General features: G+C 47.1%; 1 protein-coding gene across 3 annotated transcripts in view; it reads left to right on the forward strand.

Annotated features, from left to right (window-relative positions):
* The window catches only part of Fli1 (Fli-1 proto-oncogene, ETS transcription factor), a 119,792-nt gene that overhangs the window by 66,627 nt on the left and 31,413 nt on the right, over positions 1 to 21,752 (forward strand). For all 3 annotated transcript variants that reach the window (XM_013511152.1, XM_013511153.1, XM_005378532.2), the window contains exons 3-4: positions 9,223 to 9,377; positions 13,721 to 13,924. In XM_013511152.1, coding sequence (XP_013366606.1) covers positions 9,223 to 9,377; positions 13,721 to 13,924 — 359 coding nt within the window. The remainder of the gene's footprint in view (positions 1 to 9,222; positions 9,378 to 13,720; positions 13,925 to 21,752) is intronic.

A 21,752-nucleotide genomic window follows, 5' to 3' on the forward strand; every position in this document is an offset into this window, starting at 1 on the left:
CATGAAAAATATTAGGACAGAGATCCAGAGCAAGCAAGATTTTGCTTAAGAAATGGTGAGAGGAGGATCTAGGAAGAGAAAAATCACAGAGGCAAGGACGAGCCCAGCCTCATGGACAGGTAGCCTGGGTTTAAGGTTCTGCCTCTGCATTTTGCACAACTTATCCAACCCTCTGAGTGCCAGGTTCCTCCTGCCAAAGCCAGGCTGTACGATTTACTTCTTCTCTGGCTTGTTAATTCTGGTACTGCAGGGAAAGGACCCAGAACAGTGTCTAGGACTAAAAAAGTGCACAAGAGTAACAGTGGTCAAGATGGAAAAAGACTTGAAAGAGAGAAAACATTAGCTCATTTATTACCTGGTAATTCCCAGTGGATTTTTCGGACAACCCTCTGGATCTAAAGTACAAGGAGATAAAAATAAAAAGCAAGATAGGGTCCTGACTGGCAGGCTAAGAAAAGAGGCCATTTATTTCATAGACAGAGACACTGACTCTAAAGATATCATCAGAGCAGTGATTCAATACGGGTGATCTGACAATTGTTGTCCACAGAGGGTAGGGACAAAAAATTCAGAAAGATAAGACTAAAATAAGAAATAAAGTTATGACCTAGGGTGATGATATTGATTAAGGAAATTATAATAATAAATTATAAAAGGACAAATATATAAGGGGCATATCACAGACATAATTCACAGGGCTTAGGTGAATAAATATTGATGTAGGGGTAAAGTGAGAAGGAAGAATCAGAGAAGACTGGAGCCTGGAAGTTTTGATGAAGGTGGCATTGTTAGCAGCCTAAAGGGTGGGAGAGGAAATGCTTTGGGGAGGGCCATCAGTGCTCCCTGATGGTTTCACTGTGAGCACCTAGTACATCCAGATAAAAAGAAGTCTACTAGGCTCTGGGAACCAAAGCTCAGGTAATATTTTGGGGCTGGAATTTAGGTTTGGGTTCAGGGGTTTAGTTGTGCATGTGAAGAGTTATGGAGGAAACAAGATGAAGGAGAGGAGAAGGAAGGGAAGGAGGCCATGGCTGGGAGGAAGGAAGAGCTTCTCCACAGCAGCTGCCTTATAACTGCCTTTAGGAACCCCAGTCCTGCCTCAGTCCCACTAGCCGAAACCAGGGTCTGGGGCCCCAGTCACCTTCCCGGATTCCAGGGTACAGGGAAGTGCAAAGGTTCTGAGCCAGGGGCCCCCAAATGGACCTCTTTCCACAGAAAGAATAATGATGATGCACTAGTTCCTGACAGCAGTAGAGCACATGTTTATGAAATGTTTATGAAACATTTTTCCATGTGCTTTTATCTCTCACTCTCCACCATTCTGCTCAGAGGTACATAATGTAACTCCATTATTACCTAGAAAAGCCCATTGGACTTTGATAGGAAAGTGCTCTGTCTAAGGATTCAGAGAAAGCAATGTTGGCACTAAACCCAGGTTTTCAGATCCCCTAGGTATCTCTCTGCCCCTCCCTCTCTGCCTGTACTTCGTGTACTTACAGCATGATCTCATTTCTGCCAACACCTATCCGTGAGCAGGCTTTTTCCACCATGGCTTCCAAATTGCCCTAGTGACACAGAGTTCCTGATGCTGGTCTCAAATCCAGATGGTATGTCTGTTGTAGCCTGAATCTAACCTCTGCTCCCAACTCCAGGCCAGTACCCCCACCTGCACCAGGCTGTTCTAGTAATAGCAGTTCTGTGGTCTTCCCTAGTCTAGTGATGGCAAACCTATGGCATGCATGCATGCTGCAGTGGACTGTTTGTATCACTGAAAGATCTAAAAATTTCACCATGACTGCACGTCTATTCTCCAGCAAACAACCAGAGTCATCCTTTCAAAATATTTAGCCCTCTTGCTCAAAACCCCTCCATGGCTAAAGGCAATCTTACTGTGCCTCCCACATCCTGCCTAATATCTCCCCAGCTCACTTCTACCCCCACCCCAGCCACGCAAGATCAGGTACTTCTGGATTCCCAAGCACACTTAGGCCTCACAGTCTCTTCCTATAGGTTCCTTCTCTTTGAAACGTTCCTACCCTGTCTAATCACATGACTGTATTTCATGAATGTCATCTCCTTCCTGAACATCACCTCTTCAGAGGCCTGCCCTGATCAACCCATCTAAAACAGCACCCCTCACCACTATTCATCTTGCCAGAATTGTTCCCCTGACCTCTTGTTACCTCCCTCACTAAGATGTGGGTAGGGCTTTTGAACAGCGCCTGCATGGTGGGTGCTCTATGAATAGGAATTAAATAAATAACTGAACAAATCTATAACTGAACAGACTCAAAGGTGAAGTTGTTTGTATATAGTCTTATAGGTACAGGTTGAGAGTCCTTCATGTGAAATGATTAAGACTAGAGACGTCTCATATGTCAGATTTTTTTCAAATTTTGGAGTATTTCTATATACATAATGACACATCTTGGGGATGAGACCCAAGTCTAAACACAAAATTCATTTATATCCTATACCTCTTATACACGTAGGCTGAAGGTAATTCACTATAATATCTTTAATGAACCTGTGTTTTGACAGCAATCTGTCACATGAGGTCAAGGGTGGAAATTCTAACCCTGGCATCAGAATGGCACTCAGGAAATTTTAGGTTTTGGACCATTTCCAATCTTGGATTTTCATGGGGTACATGTTCAGCTTGTAATTCTTGAACAGCTGGGACAGAGGCCCTGATCATGGAGCCTGACTTGGTGCTCAGCAAGGTTGCACATGTGGGCTCCCCATTACTCCCCTGCTTCCAGAAGAGCCTCGGCCCTTAGGGTACCAATCCTGGCCAAAGAGGGATGCCCCACAAAAATGGATTTTCCAGAACCCACTAGTCAGCTCAAGCCAGGCTCTGGTCACCCCAGAAGCCAACTGGGGAGGGCTGTGCAAATACATCTGTGAGTCAACTGAACATTTACCTGGCTCTAGCTGCAAAAAAGCAGCCTCTGCTTCCCACTCACCTCTCTGGACTCTGACCATCTGCAGGTGACAAAGTAGGTTCAGAAAGAGTGAAGTATGCTTACCTATCCTGGGGGAAACAAAGATAGTCTAGTGGATTCAGAGCCAAGCAGGTTAGGCACAGCAGTGGCCAACACACAATAAACGTTCTCTAATCACCAACATGTCATCTAGACTATGGGGAGCAGGAAGCAAGAATTTTTAGAAAGATGTCTTTGCTTAACCTGGAACCATGTCAGGCCCTATCATTTAATTATGCAAAAAGAAATGACCTGAAAAAATAAGTGCCAGGCTATTTAAATCTCTCATCATGAGCACTGTGTCTCTTCTGTTTCCTGAGTACCATTGACCAGTGCACTTTGCTACTTATATATGATTAGATTGTTTTCAAAGGGCAAATTCACCATAACACAAAAGGTAAGCAAGGATGTTTTAATGGTTCCTAACTTCAGATGAAAAATCCGAAGCAAGGTGTGTACCCTGGGGGTCTTCTGGCTCCTGGGGCCTGGGCTGTCCAGTGCAAGAGCTACCAGCCCCAGGTTGCTACCGAGCATGGCAAATGTGCCTAGCCCCACGATGACATTGTTCTCCCTATAAAATACACCCTGGGATGTAGAAAACTTAATATGAGAAAAAGATGTAAAACATCTGTTGATTATTGATTATGCCAAAATGGTCTCATTTCATCTGTATTAAATTAAAATGTCAATATATTTTGAAGTATTATTAAAATTCATTTCACTTGTTTTGAAATTTAAAAATGCAGCTACTAGAAAGTTTACAATGATCTGTGTCTCACATGCATGACTCACAATCTACTTGGATTGGACACGCTGGGCCAAAAAGTTTTGGACTGCCTGGTGAATGACTGTGTCTTCGCACCATAATCTTTGATAAACATGGGTTTCTGAGTTACTTCTTGGTGCTTATTGGTGGCCCCGTAGATATTTGTGTCTCTGGTAGGAAGGAGGCATTCCCGGTGCCTGAAGCTTTTCTTGCTTTTGATCCCAGCAGCAAGCCATCTGGAGCAGGGCAAAGGGTCAAGTAGAGAGACTGAGGTCTGAGGAGCTCCGAGCAAGTCTGCCTGTGTTATGGGAGGTTTGCACTCTCTCTTCTCATTTTCCTGTTGTGGTTGAATCTGGTAGGCTGGGTTGCCTGTGAAACAACATGGCCCATAGGTTCTGTGTTGGATGCAGACTTCAGCAACTTGATCCAAGTTGTGGTCTGCAAATAACTCTCAGCTGCATCCTGTCTCGACCACAAGGACTGGGGCAAGCATCCCATGAAAGCAAGAATTATCAGTTTTAAGTGGAGAAACACAGGACTTGCATGGCATCCAGGACCTGAGCGCTGACTCAGCCTGCCCAATACTCCCTGCCAGCAGCATGGCAACAGCATGCGGGTGTACTGGCTTCACTTCCACTCGGAAAGACCAGCTCTGTACACTCTGTGATTTGTGCCTCTCCCTAAATGCCTCTGTTTAGTACCTTCCCCAGCCCCCATGTACTGAACAAGCAGTAGGAAACATGCCACACATCACCTGGGGGAATCGTACTCAGAATTCTGGAACAGCTGTCTGCATCCAGTATGCACAAAGATGAAAACAACAAGTGGCTTAGGGTGAGGGCTTCATTACGGTTTTCTTCCCTTGAAATTTGCTTTTAACTTATTACATTTACTTTGCAAATGCAAGAAAGTCACACCTATGCATGGACCCTACAGAAATCCTAAGGTAATACAGACTACATAACTGTACAAAGTGCTTGCTGTATGGAGGACTCACTGTCAGGTTCTAATGTAACACTGGCTTGGGTAGCCCTGTGACCTGCTGGTAGCTGTGTGAGTAGTGGGTGTCCCCTCGTGGTTTGCCTGGGCTGCAGATTTGTGGATCTGATGATATACCTTGAGTTGAATTGCTCCAAGTTGAGTGGGAGGGTACAGAAGATTTTGTATAATCTACATGGGTAACTTTTGGGAGAAATCAGTTAGCCAAACTTCAAGACTTGACACCTTCTTTTAAATTGCCTAAAAATTTCAAGGCATTTTAAAGAATCACTAGCCCATTCTATATTTCCCTCCAGAACTAGGGTTTGAATGCAGGGGTATGCTGTCACTGAGCTATATTCCTAGCCCATGCTGTATTTTACTTTGAGACATTACCTTGTTACATAGCCCAGACAATCCTGGGACTTGCAATCCTGCCTCAGCTTACCCAGTAGGTGGATTTTTGCTTTGGACATCACACACAGCCTAACAGTCTTTTTAAAGCAATGTTGACTGAACACACAAAAATAGAAACAGAGGAGTGAAAGCTTCTATCCGAGGGTGACAGTAAAGGACAAAGGCTACACAACCCTTACCATGTTTGCCATGACTGCGCCGTGGTTTCCCTGAGATTAAGATACTCTGAGTTACATTCTGGAGCCACTACTCCTCTCTGCTCTATTGTGGCAGCCCTGGGCCCTCCTGTCACCTGTCCCAGTGTTATCAGCTGCTTGTGGGCCCCAACCCCTTGTGAGCTGCAAACGCGTGTCTCAATACAAATTAGCCGCAATGTAGGCAAGCTGAATGGCAAAACCTCCCCCCACCGTGTCCTCCTCCTCCCCTCCCTCTTGTTTTCATCAAGCCCTCTTCACAGGCACCAGCTGCCTCATTAGAGAGCAGCTTCTATGCTGGGCTTCACCTGTACCCACCCCTAGCACAGCCGTGAGCCCGTGGCCTCACTGTCTGGCGGAGGCACGAAGAGTGGATGCAAGTCTGGCGGGTCAGCAGAGAGGTACGCTTCCTTCTTCCTTACTAGTGGGCCAGTGCAGGGCTCCAGGGCGGGTGTCTGGACTTCTCCCTAAGGACAGCCCTTTGCAGGTCCTAGCACAACAGTATGGGACCAGGAACAGGGCCTTATTTCAAAGAAAGGACAGCCTGGCTGGGGAGCAGGTGCGTGCAAGGCTGGGGCAGGGAAAGAGGAGGGAACAGCTAGGCTTTCCATGGGCTGGTGTAAGCAGGCAACTTCCACCCCCTGCACATCCCCAGCAGTTGCCTGCTGAGCTGGAGAACCAGGAGACCTCCTCTCCTCTGCCTCCACCAGCAGTACTCAGGCCCCTCTCCTTCTGAGAGAGGCAGGCTTTCCCAAATGTCTTATCTTTTCAAATATGTTTTCATCTGTTCCTGGCACTCAGGACTGCCCCTGGCATCTGGGACTACCATGCAGGACATCAGCTATTAAGGGGCACTTTATTCAAGTGGCTCTGAGGTTCTGACTTCTCGGCAAGGCAAGGGCAGTTCTGAATTTGGAAATGCCCACAGGTCCAACTGATGTGAAAAAGTTTTTCAAGGCTCACCTCCCTGGTGTTTGTAAAGGGGAGAATCCATGGAGTTGGCCGCTCCTCTCCTGCCAACCCTTGCCCATGGTGTCTGGCTCTGGGTGCCCTTCGGGGGCTGTGTGTGTCCTTCAGCCCGACCCTTTCCCACAGAACTTCTTCCAGCCAATCACAACTTTGCTGTCTTGGTTACAGGCCAACTTAATCCTCCAGACTTCTCTGGCGCTGGGATGGTTTCACAACTGGGAAAGGCTACCAGACAGTGGTGGAGTGTATGTGAGCATGTGTGCAAGTGTATTCAGGTGCACATGTGGAGCATGTGCACACGTGCATGTGTACAGTGTGCGTGTATGTATGTGGTAGGTTATGGGTATGTACCTATATGCTAGTGTGTATTGTATGCATATAGGTGGCAAACTGCTGTGTATATGTATATCTTATGTGATGGAGTGTGTACATGCCTGTATGTGTGTGAATGTATGTGTGTGTGTTTTGTGGAGTTTATGTGCATGTGTGCATGCTTGCATTGTATTGCATAGGTATAAGGTGAGCCCCAATGTACATGTATATATGTATATGTATATGTATTGTGTTGGAGTGTGTGTGCAAGTGTGAAAGTTTGTGGATATCTATGTATGCACATTTGCATTGTGTGTGTGTCGTGTGTAGTGGAGTGGGTGTACATGTTTGTATTGTATATGTGTGTATTTGTGGTGGAGTGTGATTATTAGAGTGTGGGAATGTTTGCGTCAAATGTGTCTTGTGTAGTGTGGTGTGTGTATATGTACTTGTTTGTGTGCTAGAGTCTGTTGAAGCGTGTGCATGTTCGCGTTGTATCTGTGTGTTATGTGTGGTGGAGTGTGTGTGTTTCTGTGCAGGGCGTGTTCGTGCGCATGCGCGCAGATGCGTGCATACACGCGGTTAGCCGCAGGCAGGCGGGGCTGGTGTGCGTGGCCAGCCCAGCGCAGACAGAGGCTCCGGGTCTGACTAGAGCTGCTTCATCTCAGGCCAAGTCCTTCAGCAGCAGAAGCCAAAGGGCCAAGCGCTGGTGAAAAGCCCTGATGTGCTACTGCCTCCCTCCACTGCCATGGGGACATTAAACCGTCAGCAATCTGGGACGCTGACGGCTGGTTCTTGGTTCTATGCCTGGAAAAACAGTAGGCGCATAGTAAAACCTTAAATTCTAACATGTGTAAGTTATACATCTTATTTTCATTTTCAGGCCATGTTCCCCTCTGTAAGACATCAGGAAAAAATTACCGTCTGACTTCTAATATCTCAGTGGAGCATTTATCTCCCAGCTATGATAAGTGATCTTCAATATTTTTTTCCTTTCAGATTAAGAAACAAATTCATTTAATTTTCTTTATTGAATGTGCTCGGGCCTCCCCACCCTGCCAGAGTCCCAAAGAGCACCGCCGTTCCCTCTTCTCCCGGGCTGGTGGCTGTTCCCCTGCGGTGGGGATGGGTGGCTCCCTTGCTGGCTGGCGTGGCTGTGCTCCTTAGGGCCTCTCGGTGGTTTGTTTCTGCCCACGGCAGAGTGACAGAGGGCAGCGGCCAGGCCTCTGGAATGTCCGGAGAGGTTGGCGGCGCAGAGCTGGAAGGTTGTAATCTGAACCTTATCTGACCTCCCTGGTCTCAAGGCCTGGTTTGGAGCTGTCTGGAGAACTGGCTGTCTCCCAGGCTGCAGAGTGGATGCTTCCTGCTCTGCGTAACCGTGACTGCAGCCACTGCGAGGCCTTGCAGGGGTCTCCTTTGCTCCTGCTACCGAAACTGAACAGGAGCTGGTCAGGGCAAGACGGCACTGCCCCTGGGCAAACTTCTAAGCCCATGATGCTGCCCTGAGCAGAGGTGGGGCATTCTGCCTGCCCCCTCTGTGGAGCACCAGATGACCACAAAGGTGTTTCAACCCAGTCGGTTGCTCAATTACCAATATTGCAAAATGCTAGTTGCTAGTTGGGATGTGTCATTTGAGACGGAGTAGGGTGATTTGCTGTCCTCTTTGTGCGATCCCATATCACATCTTCTGTGCACTTGGTGGTCAGAGCTGCAAAATATCTCAAGGGCCTCAATTTCTGTATCAGGCTGAAGTTCTTGGATTCTATTCCTCCTTTACTTCTTTGTCCATAAGGGCTTTGGGCTTTGATAGAGAAGCTGAATGCTATGTACATGAGTCCTAAGGAAAAATGACTTTTTTATTTTTAAGTGCTGGGGATTAAACCAGTGCTGGGGATTAAACCATGCTAGGCAAGTGCCTTACCACTGAGCTACACCGTCAGCCTGCATCTACCTTTACTAGCTATGTAACTCTGGACCAATCACCCCGCCTATTGATTTCCTTAACCATAAAAAAGGAGATGATAACACTTTCTGTGCCATTCTAGGAGGGTTACTAGGAGATTAAAATACAACAAACAGTGTATGACAAATGCATTCATAGCCCACTAAGAAAACATTTTCTTCCAGGTAAGGCACCATGTATGATACTGGAGGTTAAACGGAAGGTAATAACACCATGTCAAGAAATAGCATCTTGAGGGAGGGCACGTGCCAAGCTAGCCGTCACACCATGTGAAAGTCCTGTAACCAAGGAGACCCCAAGTGCTGTGCTGCTGTGGAGAAGGTGCTCTAGCGGCAAGGACTGGCAAAGGAGTATAGTTGCCTGGCAATCGGCCTAAAACTGCAAGCTGCAGTGAGATGGGGAGGGCCGCAAGGCCATCCAGAGAAGTTCACCGAGGAGCCGCCAAACATTTTTGAGTACCATAATTATAGGGTTGGCTTGGGGTTTGCAGAAAGCTCTGGTGGCAGCATGGAAGGTGGCAGCAGGGCTTCATCCTCATCATTATGTCAGGTGGGGCTGGAGGTGGCTCCCTGGCCTGCCTTTCTGAGGCCAGCCCCTGCAGTGATGACTTCCGTCGGGCTTTGTCTTCTCTCGCTCTAGGGAGTCTCCAGTGGACTGCAGCGTGAGCAAATGCAGCAAGCTCGTGGGCGCAGGCGAATCCAACCCCATGAACTACAACAGCTACATGGATGAGAAGAATGGCCCCCCTCCTCCCAACATGACCACCAACGAACGCAGAGTTATCGTGCCTGCAGGTACACTGGGAATCAGGCTCCCTGGCTGTCATTCACATTGTGTGTGTGTGTGTGTGTGTGTGTGTGTCTGTCTGTCTGTGCACAGTGGAAAGGTAGGTCTGCCTCAGGGACTATCCAAACCTTCCCTGGTACCCAGTCTCTATGGAAATGCAAAACTGGGAAAGCTGTTCATCTAACCTGACTCCCTAATAGCCATCCAAGAAGGGATCCCAAATGTCACCAAGACCTTACAGTGCAGATTCCAGATGGCCTGCTCTCAAAAGGAGCACACTGAAGACTAGGTCAGTGGCCTGCTTCCCTAGGACAAGGAAACAGAGGGAAGGCAACTGCCATCCTAAAGGAATCCTATGAACTCCCAGACCTGGCTGTCCACGGCTTCAAGGAGGAGGCCAGCTGCCGGTGTCTGCCTTTCGCTTCAGGCATGTGCTTCCTGGCATCTGCTGGGTTCCACCTTTCCAAAATTATAGCCAGTGCTTTCAGTTTTAAAATAGAAATAACTATATTTAACAAATGGATCGCCTCCACATGTGTGCCTCCACGAATTATGTCATTATATAAAAATAGCCTCTTTTTCCTAGGTAATGGTGCTTTTGGTTACAGAAAATAAAACCATTGTTCAATGCTTCAGTCCATTGGCTGGACACTCTGCCCCAGCTAGCATCAGCAAGCCGGGCTGCCTGGGCAAAAACAGTCTGAGTCCTGCCCTGTGTGGAGGGGGAGCCAGGTAGAAGAGCAAGAATGTCCAAATCTCAAAGTGAATAACTAATCCAAAGGAACTTGTTCCTTGATCCAAAGGCTGACTTTGCCACGGGCCCTGCTTCCCAGCCGAGGGTGTGTGTTTTATGTGGGAGGCTGCTGTGGCTCAGCATCCCCTAGGACTCCGGCTGCACCAGGAGGGGTCTAGGCTATATTCAGTGTGGCGAGGGGTGGTAAGTGTGGCGAACAGTGAGGCAGGAGAGGAGGTGCAGGTCAGAATTGTTCTGTGCCCCGTAGGACTTAAAGCTGCTCAACTTCCTTCTTCACCAAGTGGATGAGCTTACAGAAGAAGAGCATTTTGATTGCTTTCCCGATGCCAGGCATCATGTAGATTACTTTCTGTACATTACATTACTTATATCACTGAAGCCTGAGCTCCTACCGCCCTCAGGAAACCAGGTGGTGATGGATAGCTAGCCCAGGTGCATCTTCTGCCGACTCACACACAGTGAAATGGTACTGAAACTAACCTGGTGGGAAACTGCTCTCCAGGCAAAGCCAAGTATCTCCAGGCCTTTGCTCATCTGGAATCATCCCCCCAATCCCCGCCACCACCGCCTGCTTCAGCATAACAGCTACTAGCACAAGAAGGAAATCTGGAGGAACTAGGGCACCCAGGGACCACAGATGGACTCTCAGCCAAGTTATTGGCACCGTTATGTTTGGTAGTCATTGGGAGGGCACATGGAAAGAAGGCAGAAGGGCCAGACTGCGTGGTTGACCCTCTCACCCTTAAACAGTGTTAAAATGCTTTCGGGGGGAATAGCAGCAGGTCAGGTTTCAATGGGCCAAGGTAACCATAGCAGTAATGATGAAAGCAGTGTAAATTCATATCAAACTGTTTTCAAAGCACATCACTTAATGAATTCATAAACTATGGATTTGCCTTATTATTTACCACTGGTGAGACCTTTAAGTGTGATCCTCAGACATTTTGTCTTCCCCCAGGTCAGCCTCCTGGACATAAGGGAAACTCTTACTTGGGAAAGTTCACAAATCAAGGCAATAAAACATTAGTGGAACAATTGATTGAATTTATGATGGGATTTTAAGACAAATATAAAAGAGAGCCCTAGTTAATCACCAGCTCCGTGTTCAGATGGGAAGAAACTAGGACTAAATCATCCAGGAAATACATTTGGAAGAGTTTAGCATGATCCAGAGTGGAAGATTTATAATTCATTGTGCTGTAGAGGGAGAGAAATAATATTGTGATAGAGCCCAGAGCAAGGGAGGAAATAATAAAATAAATAAAATATAGGGTATAAAAATTGAATTTGAGGCCTTGGTTGGTAAAAGTGAGGAATTAGGAGAAGTGAAGGATGAAATAACATGCTACATAATCCAACTCCCTCCAGGACATTTTGCTTCAGAATTCTCAAATGGTGCAAATATATTTCCACTTACCAATGGTCCATGCCTAATTGCTTCTGAAGAGTAAAAGAATAAAACTAAACAAGAAATTTATCTAGAAGAGAAACACATAGTTGCACAATGACGCTTTAGAGGAACTGTATTTTTTAGGAGCAAAGTCTTTGAAATTGGCAGGTGAGTTCAGAGAGTATCCTGAGAAGGCAAGAAGGGAGGGGCTTTCAGGAAACCTTTCTCTTCAAGTAAGTTCTGACTTCAGGCAGAACCCTGGCTGGGATTCTTACCAGCAGGGGGTCTCTGGGTAAGAGATTAAACTTTTAAGACTCTATAGTTTCCATCTGTAAAATAGGTAACAAACCCATTTCACAGGATTTCCCTAATAAGAAAAAACGGGCCATATGAAGGACCTTGCACATAGTAGGATCTCACAATCAAGCTATCACCAGTCACAGGATCCTGTGATCTTGGCCACCAAATGCCTCCTCTGTGTTCCCTTTCAACTTCTCAAGGCTGTCTCTTAGGCCACCCCTCTTTTGCTAGTTCCTCCATCTTCAGCAAAATACAGCAACCATTCCCATGTATGGACAGAGGTGGGCACTTAGAAAAGCAGACCCAGCCCCTGCTACCTAGATGGTCTCATAACAAGCAGGGTGAGACAGAGAACCTACACAAACAAGGGCAGTCAGCAGGACCTGAGTAAAAGCTCTCGGGTATTCATGCGGCATGAGACAACAGAACCTGCTTCTTTCCCCACCACCACTCCTAGTCATTACAACCTGGTTCACATTTTTGCCAAGAGACTTCACAAACTCTATCAAAAGAGAAGGTGATCTGGTTGGGGCTGGGGGCACAAACATTCTTGCCAATGATGGATATCAAACAAAACAGGCCAACTAGAATCTGAGAGCTAACAGCTGCCTTCCATAAAGATGCCACGTCTCTCCTCCTCCAGGAAGCCTTATATGATTCTCCAAATTCGTCCCCAGCACACCTTGAACTAGCACCACAAAATCCAGTGTTTAGATGATGCTTTTCCACCTAAATGGTTTGTAGGGATGGGTATTTCCCAAGGGCCTGAGCCATGTAGATGTTTTCTATGGTGAGCATGTTTAGGGTGTTCATTTGGACCTGCTAAGGATTGGTTGCCAGTTGAGGAGATGGGTTCCAGATTGTGACAAGGTCTGCCCACTGCAGAACCCACAGGAACACATCATGTGCACCCAGAGAGCACCCCACCCTCACCTGCTAGCTGAAGAGAGCTTTGAGGGCCCTGTAGTAGAGACGCATTATTCACAGCTACTCACAGCCAAAGAAGCTTCTGTCTCCAGCACAGTTCCTCACCTTTGAGTATTTAAATACCCTAAAGAGGTTTGGAGGATGACCTGGTAGAGGTTTCAACACAGCTGTTCCCAAGAGGAGAAAACCCAGATTGGACCGATATCAAAGACTAACACTGCTGGGTTTTTCAAATGCACAGATGGGACTGCATATAAATGTATGCATATATACTTCTTTCCTATAGCTATCTGAAGGATCCATGTTCATTAATGTTCTTAAAATACAGATGGTTTCTCTTTCCAGACACACTGGACTCTGGGTCTGTGAAACTGTTTATTTTCATTTTGATGCCACCATTTCTTAGGGAGAGGTTTCAATGGCCCGCTAAAAACTTTAAAGAGGGTCCTGTCAGGGTACGAAGTGAGGCACTGAAGAACCTTCCTGGGGTGCTGAGTGCTTCAGACAGTGCCGGATGCCATGGAGCCAGATGGTGTTCTGGAGAAACTGTCTGGATGGGAACTGGGAGAGGGAGAGAGAGATGGAAAGGGAGAAAGAAAAGAAGAGAGAGAGAGAAAGAGGGGGATAGAGAGAGAGACACCGAATAAGAGAGGGAAGGAGGAAAGGGAGAAAGATGGGGAAGAAAGACACAGGAAGGCAAGAGAGAAGGAAGATACAAGAAAGGGAAGGAGAGAAAGAGATGAATGGACAGAAAAAGAGAAAGGAAAGGGAATGAATGGAGGAAAGGAGAGAGAAGTTAGGGTGAGGAAAAGGAGGAAAAGAGAAGGAGAAGAGAGGAGTGGAGGAGAGAGAGGAGGTTGAAGGAGGGAGGCAGAGACAGGAGGAAGAGAAGGAGACAGTAGAAGGCAGAGGAAAGGGAGAAGGGGGCCACCTGGGCTGCAGAGGTGGGAGACCCTGCTGACCTGCCCTGTCCTCTGCAGACCCCACACTCTGGACACAAGAGCACGTGCGGCAGTGGCTGGAATGGGCGATAAAGGAGTACGGCTTGATGGAGATCGATACCTCCTTCTTCCAGAACATGGATGGCAAGGAACTGTGCAAAATGAACAAGGAGGACTTTCTCGGAGCCACCTCCCTCTACAACACGGAAGTGCTGCTGTCACACCTCAGTTACCTCAGGGAAAGTAAGTACAGCCCCAGGGCCCAGTGTGAAAGGAAGCTCTGCAAATCTTTCTGGGTTCCCAGGGAGCAAACCAGCAAAAGTAGCTCTGTGTCCCCTGTTGCCACCTGGGGCAGAAGCCCAAGGAGCAGCACCCGCAGGGTTGTAGCCTTGTCAAGGTTGTGGGGGCTCCTGCAGAACCTTCAGGGGGCAGATCCAATCCCAAGGTGTTAAAGGAAGCAAAAAGAGAGTGGAGAAAAAGCAGGGAGTGTGACCTGGGGCTGGAGGTGCTCCCAAAGGCTAGTTCCCATGAGATTCCCTTTCTGGAAACCATTTCTGCCTGTAAGTATTAGAGTAATTATGTAGAGACAATACTCTGGTTGGTGTTCACCTAAGAAACAATTTCAAGTCCCCACAGCAGACTCTCAGTTCATTAATTTGGGATTTAAATTGAAAACTGATAAACTTCCTTTTATCCTGAAGTCACTCTGGGCCTTCCGACTGTGCCTTGTAGAGTTTGTAAGACATTGTTCTCTGAGTCACAATACCTAACACCCACAATTTAAAGAGAGGTTTATCTTGGTTCACTGTTTTGGTAGTTTCAGTCCGTGGTCCACTGGCTCCTATGCAGAAGCAGCATCATGGTGGAAGGGCCTGCCACCGAGGAAATCTTTTCCTATCATGGTAGCCAGGAAGCAGAGAGTAAGAAGGGAGGAGCCCGGAAGATGGATATGCCCTTCCGGATCAAACCCCAGTGACCCAACTCTAATCAGGTCCCACAGCCTGAGAGCATACTCAGCTTTTGAACTCATGAGTAGATGAACCCACTGATGAGTAAAGCACCCCCTGATCCAGCCACCATTCAAATGCTACACCTTGGAGCACAGAAGAGTTTTAGAGGACGTTCTGAATCTAAACCATAACACAGGCAGAGCAGTTAATGCCATACAGGCAGAAATGGTTTCCAGTTAATGTATTAAGATCTTTCAGAAACTTTCCCCTGGTGTAACCTCAAAAATAAAAAGAACTTTGGAAGAGAGAGACTTTATCCAATATGAGGCACCCTAACACCAAGCACCTATCTGTTTGACCAAGTTTCATTTGATATGGAATGCACACAGAGAAGAGGGGTAGAATTCTTTTGGACCTGCTAATAACTCAGCTGTGACTCCTCACCAGAAACCTAGGTCAAGTGAGAAGCTAGTGTGTCCCCACATGTTAAAGCATTATCTGTGGCCTGGAAAGATGGCCCTAGGAGCAGGGAGTTGAAGCCACAGGCAGACAGACAGGGGCTCACCTAAGGGCCTCCAATGGCCAGTCGTGCTAAAAGACAAACGGGGCAGGTTCAGAACGCAGTGCTCACGTGAGTGGCCAAGGCTGCTGGTAGTATTGCCAGCATTAAATTTGGGAAGGTGCTTAATGACTCTAAGTCACTTTTAAAAGCTACAGTCCTTGGACAACACCCATGAAACTGGTTTTCCTGGTCTAATGGGCTCTGGATTGATTCACCCCTCATTTGCTTTCCATTGCCCAGTGAGCCTTTAGCTCGCCACCTTCATAGTCCACTGTACTGGGACAGGGCAAGGCACACTGGCTGGAAAAACTAAAAATCAAAACAACCTTCCAAAGCCCTTGCCTCCAGGCTATCCAGTCACCTCTCCTAGGTGTCTGGTAACCAGTGGGAAAGAGCGGATGGTGCAGTTCATGTTCGTCCCAGAGCAATGACCTCATGTCTGACTCTTGCTGCAGTATGAGGTCACCCACAGAAACAACGGTTTCATAAAGCGGGCCATTTCCACCCAGTTTTCCTGAGCTTTGAATGATTAGCATTTTCTAATGATCTGTATTTCTAAGCCTTCACGTGTTTGTAGATGGAAAAAATAAATTCTTTGCACAGAATTCTGCTATGATCTTGGCAGAGTGGGGGCAGAGTGGGCACAAAGAATGGGACCAAGAGACCAGCAGAGCAAAACATGGGTCACTCTGCCTTTTCTGCTGCTTCCAGAGTCATGTGTAGCAAGAAGTAAGGGGTCTTTGACCCTTTTATTTCTTCATAGGAGGAGAGATTCAAAAGTGTGGATATACATTGAATAGCAAAAGGACATGGTAATTTTGGGCTCTGTGGTAGTTGCCCTTGCTGGGAGGGTATTCAAGTGCATTCAGATTTGAGAAGGTAGAAGCCGATTTAGGGCATGTGACCTACAGGTCTAGCTCTCTGACATGTCCATAAACAGCTCCATCCACCTATATTTCCTATCACCCAAAAACCTGAGAGACAGACCCCAAAGTGAGATTAATACCTGCTGCTCAGAAGTCCTGGAATGTGCTAAGGTCATGGGGACCCTTTAGTCAACTTCCTCTTAGTGAACTGGCGAGGGTAGATAGTAATTTCTGCAGCAGTCATGAAGAAGGGAAGGGCAGAGTTTGACATTTTGGGGGCATGACATGGCAGGAGAAAGTGTGGACTGATTGTTTCTTTTGAAGAATATATAGAGATATTAAGAAAGGTGCCCCCCCCCATGATCAAAATAGGAAGTTTCCAGAAAGAGGGTTAGTGGATCAAATTTCCGGAGTTGAGAGGTGTAATTGAGCCAATATATGGAAGACCTTTGAAAATGCAGGACAGATTAGCAGCACCAGAAGGGTGGCTGGGTAACAGTAGTACATCTACATGATGCAAAGTTGCTGTGGCAATGAAAATGGTTACTGTGAAAAAACATACGAAGTGCTTATGATATAAGTTGGAGTGGAAAAAAGCTTACTTTATGTAAAGTGGTCTGTGCATTGACATAAAAACGATGTCTGCCTGCCAAAACAAAGTTAAAATAGTTGTATTCAGTTGAAAACAAAAATCTTGCCCCAACATAATGTTGTAATATATCCTCTTGAGGAATCTAGACTTAAATGATCCACAGAGGAAAAATCTTTCAGATTGACGCTTCTTTTCAGCTGGGGTTTAGGCTGGGGGCTCCAACCTCTGGGTCTGGGTTGGGTGGTGGAGGCTGCCAGGTCACCTGCTGGAGCTCATGTGCAGCTGACAGTCAGCTCCCTGGCTTGCTGGGAATTCCCTCCTGCCCACACATGCCTTCAGACCCCTTCTTGCTTTTCCAGACTGATGTACAGGCACTTCTATGTTGAGGAGGGAGCCCAGTGCTTGGGGAAAGGGTCCTAATTTTTTTGCTTTGCCATCTTGTGCCTTTTTGGAGGGTAGGGGTGAGCCACAAACATTTCCTTGGGTAACAGCTAAAAGGAAAATAGCTGAGGTCCTCAGCACAGATGTAGGAAGGAGCATAGAGAGAAGGAGAGTCAGCAGAGGAAAACTGAGGATCAGATCCCATGTGTGGATTGTCATAGGTCAGTAAAGTCAAAATTAGTGGCACTTCTACAATCTAATCTTTCTGGAGTCTAGTAGCCAAAAGAATACCTTTAGGCTACAAAGTTCTGGCATCAAATGTACTCTTTCTTTTCCTTTCTTTCTTTCTTTCTTTTTTTTTTTTTTTTTGAGATAGGGTCTTAGTATACAGTACAGGCTGTCCTTGAACTCACTATGCAGCTCAAGATGGCCTCAAACTCACAGCGGTTCTCATGCCTGAACCTCCCAAGCACTGGGATTACATTTGTGCACCACCACACTTGGTCAAATGTACACTTTCACAAAAGGTGCTCTGGTTATCTTATCTTGGAAGGGAGCTACACTTTTAAGTTGCAAATGTCAAATTTTAAATTTAAAAATGTATTTCAGTTGGACTTGGTGGCACATGCCTGTAATCCCAGCACCCAGGAGACAGGGGCAGAAAGACCTCGGCAAGTTCAAGGACAGCCTGGGCCACAAAGTGAGTTCAAGGCCATCCTGAACTGCATGGTGAAACCCTGTCTTAAAAAGACAAAAAAGACATCCAGATTCCCTATGTACCTGTGTGACGGCCAGGTGTGCTGGGAGAATTGGTCTGTTCTTCATAACCTGAGCACCTCGGCTGCCCCACACTGAGTGGCAGTATGACATTGAATTTGAGGAAGACTGAGTGTCTGGGTCCGGTCAGGGTGCCTGTGTTTCTCGGGGTCATTCTGAAGCTCCAGGCTGTTACCTGCTCGTGTCATTCACGTAACACAGACAGGCGCCCCCTTGTGGGCAACTCTTTATAATCTCCATTTCAAAGCGGATGCACTGAGGCCTGGCATTCTTCAGAATCAACTCCAAAGTGTCCAGCCAGAGAAAAGCTTCTGCTTTGGCACCAGCCAGCGGCCAGCTCCCCAGTCTCACACTGTGGTCGACCCTGTGCCTGATGACCAAAGCCAGGGGCAGCCAGGAGCAGACCTGTGCTGTGGCTGTTACTCCTTCTAGGCTTCAGATCCTGCCTCCCTCCCACCCACCCTACCCTGGGGCCTCCCCGCTAAAGCCCAGCTTGTGCTGTTCTTATTTGTACCAAGCTATAGAAGCCATCTGAAAGCTTTCCTGTGGCGTCTTGGGACCAGGCAGAGTAAGCCAACTCTCCCCACACTCACACTACTACAACCTCTCTTGAGGCGTGAAATTGGCAGCCTGGCCAGAGTTGCTCTCAGCCCACCCAGGGCTGAAGCTGTACTTGCTGTGGAAAGGGAGATTGGGCCCTTTTGGGATGAGACCAGGAGGACCTCACAAGCCATCCCCAACTGGCAGTTCAGCCTCAGAGCCACTGGGGGGAGTTGGGGATGACCAGGAGTCCAAAAATTCTCGGGCAGATACAGTAGGAAGAAGGGTTGTTTGTTTGTTTGTTTCATCTTACAAATGAATTCGTTTTATGGGTGCATCTGGGACTTTCAAATAGTGGTAGATCCAGAGAATGACATACATTGCATGACAGGGAGACCACTGAAAAGGTATCTGTCTTGATTCCCATTTTTAATTTAAACTTAATGGAAAACACATTTTACGTTTCATAGTCTTCCCACCTGCAACCTCAGAGGTTGGACAGAGGTGACAGGCTCAGCCAATTATGCTGATGAAGCACCGTATTATCCCTCCCAGCCCGGGGTTTGACTGGGAAAGGAGATGAGGATGCCAGCAGGACAAAAGGGCACACTGCCTAGACTCAGTAGCCAGCCAGACCTGTTGTTCAGAGTATAGAGCCTCCCACCACCATTCAGCTGGAGCTATTGAGTGCTGTGAGGAGGAGAATGGGCCATGGACTCAATGGGCCGACTGCGAGGGGCACTGTGGACTCTATGGTAACAGTGAGGCCAAGACAAAGACTTTGGCACTCGGACCCTTCTCTGCCTGCTCCAGGTGCCCCAGATGAAAAGCAGGTTAGGTGGAGGGAACGCAGCACAGAAGCAAGCCCAAGATGCTGTCCACCTGCAGAGCACCATGTGCCTGCTCACATCTCCTTTCAGACCCTGGTTGCTGTGTCCCATGACAGGCGGATGCACGACAGAAATTGAGTTTTCCTCATGTTTTTACTTTGGGAAGCCTGTTCTGCTGCACACGGCACCTGCTTCATGCTTTTTCAGAGCAAAAGTTGCCCCCCGCAAATAGATATACACCTGCATGTAGATACACCACACACACACACACACATATATATACATGGATGCATGCTACAGAAGTACTTAAGGAGAGAAATGCTTTCATTGATATATACCATACCGAGAATGGCAAAAATCGCAAATGTACAATGGGAGAATTATCACAAAATGCATTCAGTCACTCAATAAGCACAACTCCCAGGCCATAAAGTGGAATAGAAGTCCCCGTACCATCTTGTCACTGCCTTCCCCTCTCCCCCGAGGTACCCACCACCTTGCCCCCCAGGCTGTGGTGAGCTTTGCTTATTCCTTTGATCTAGCATAGAGGATGCAGTGGCTGTTGGGCTGAGGACAGGAAGGTGATCTTGCCTCCTATACCTTCTGGCTTTGTGATTCTTAGGCAATGCTCTGACTTCTTTGAATGCTGAGCTTCTCATCTGTGAGACAGAGTGGCTTTGGCTCATGCAAGGATGAAGTGAGAGAACAGATCAAACGTGTCTGACACCACCTGTGACCCAAGAGCATTGGCTTCCCTCCTCCCCATTGTAGCCAGCTGACTCTGGTGTCAGGAAATGCTGGGACCTCAGGGGCTACCAGACCACCTCAGGGCCAGCCCCTAGAGATCTTCAAAGTAGTTGGAGGAAGAAATCCAGAGCCATTGAGCAGGAGGTGAGATTCTAGGGAGGAATTTCATGCAGCAGAACAAGCTATCTTAAGAAAAGAATGTGCATGAGGTTAGGGGTGTGCTTCAGTGTTATGGTGCTTGCCTAGCATACCCAAGTCCCTGGGCTCAATATCCAGTATCAGAAAAAAAGAAAAAAACAAAACAAGGTGGCAGCTGGAGTGTGCTGTGTCACCCTCTCTTCCCTGAGGACCTGGTTACATAAAGTTTGCAAAGAGAAGGGAATGCAGGCCCCTTGGGACAGAGGCCAGGTGCCCCTGGCCAGCCCCTTCTGGGGGAGGCTGCGTCACCTTCCAGGAGTGAAACTTGAACCAAGAACAGTCTTGGGGCAAAATCCTTTTCCTAGGTTACCATGAAATATGTATTTCATGCAAGCCTTGGAGAGGTCAAATGACCCTTTTTTTTTTGGCTTTCTGGGAGTTTCCTGTGGAATTCACGTGTGCCCGAGGAAGACCTTTCACCACGGGGGAAATTTAATAAATGTGGTTTATCTAAGCTCCGTGCTCTCAGCTCACTTTGCACTAATGACTCGGGCCGTTTGCTCCTCAGAGGCCATCATTTTTCTTTATTTGCTGCAGCAGTGAAGTTTCAGCCTGAGGGAGAGAGTGTCGGGACAGAGAGGCAGACATTCTTGGTCTGACTCCTGAGATTTTTTTTTTATATCCCCTTGGAACATTTGATTCTGTTTCTTAACCTCCTTCCAGTCATGGAGGATTATTTCTTATTGCAGCAGAACCCATTCATAACTCTAATTCCAGAGGACAAGACGCATGCTCAGCAAGCTTTTGGATAAAGAGTTCTATTGTATGTAATTGTAGTGTCTGTGGGAGGATGGATATAAAACAGCTAGAATTCACTGAACTCTTATTATGAGCCAGCTCTGCTCTGAGCACTTGAAATGTGTGATTTTATTTAATCCTCACAACTGCAGTGTCAGGTGGGTGTTGCTGTTAGCCTGTTGTACAGATAAGGAACTTGTTGCTCACACAAATGAGACAAATTGGTAGGGTAGCCAAGCTAGTCAGTGGTAAGAGGCAGGTCTAATTTTAAACTCTTATTTGCATAATAACCTATACTAAAATGAAGTCGCCTCAACCACAGTTTGACATGGATATTCTTGTGCATAGAACCACCAAACGTAGCTGGCTCAAGCAACTGTGTCATCTATAAAATGTTGTCCTCATACCAGTGCTTCAGCATATACCAGCCTCAATCCCACCTCTGTCCTCATCTTGGTTTCTACCCGGAGCTGTTTCAGAGCAAGAAGGAAGAATCACTGAAGTTAGAAGTCACAAGCCCCGGGCAGTTGAAGGATTCTTACAAAATCCTTTCCCTCTTTGTCCAGCCCGGTGGGCACACCACCGAACGCCCACAGCTGGGTGAGGCACAGCTCGTTGCTGCTTCCCTTCCAGCACCAGAGACTAAAAATAGGCGTGTCTGACAGCCTGTTCCCAGCCTGGCACCCAGTCAGTCCCCTCAGCCACAAGCAGCAGGAAAAGGGCTGTTAAGAAAGACTTTCTCAGCCTCAGACACATGTGTCAAGCTTATGGTGTCCTTTGTGAAAACATGTCCGAGTTCTAGTTTTGGTAGTTGTTTAAGATTACCCCAGAAGAATTGCAAGGAGACTCCCCCAGATGCCTAAATTTTATGAAATGAAATTCTGAGGTTC

The sequence above is a fragment of the Chinchilla lanigera genome, unplaced genomic scaffold (genome assembly GCF_000276665.1).
Source record: "Chinchilla lanigera isolate Chin_1 unplaced genomic scaffold, ChiLan1.0 scaffold00011, whole genome shotgun sequence".
Taxonomy (NCBI): Eukaryota; Metazoa; Chordata; class Mammalia; order Rodentia; family Chinchillidae; genus Chinchilla; species Chinchilla lanigera.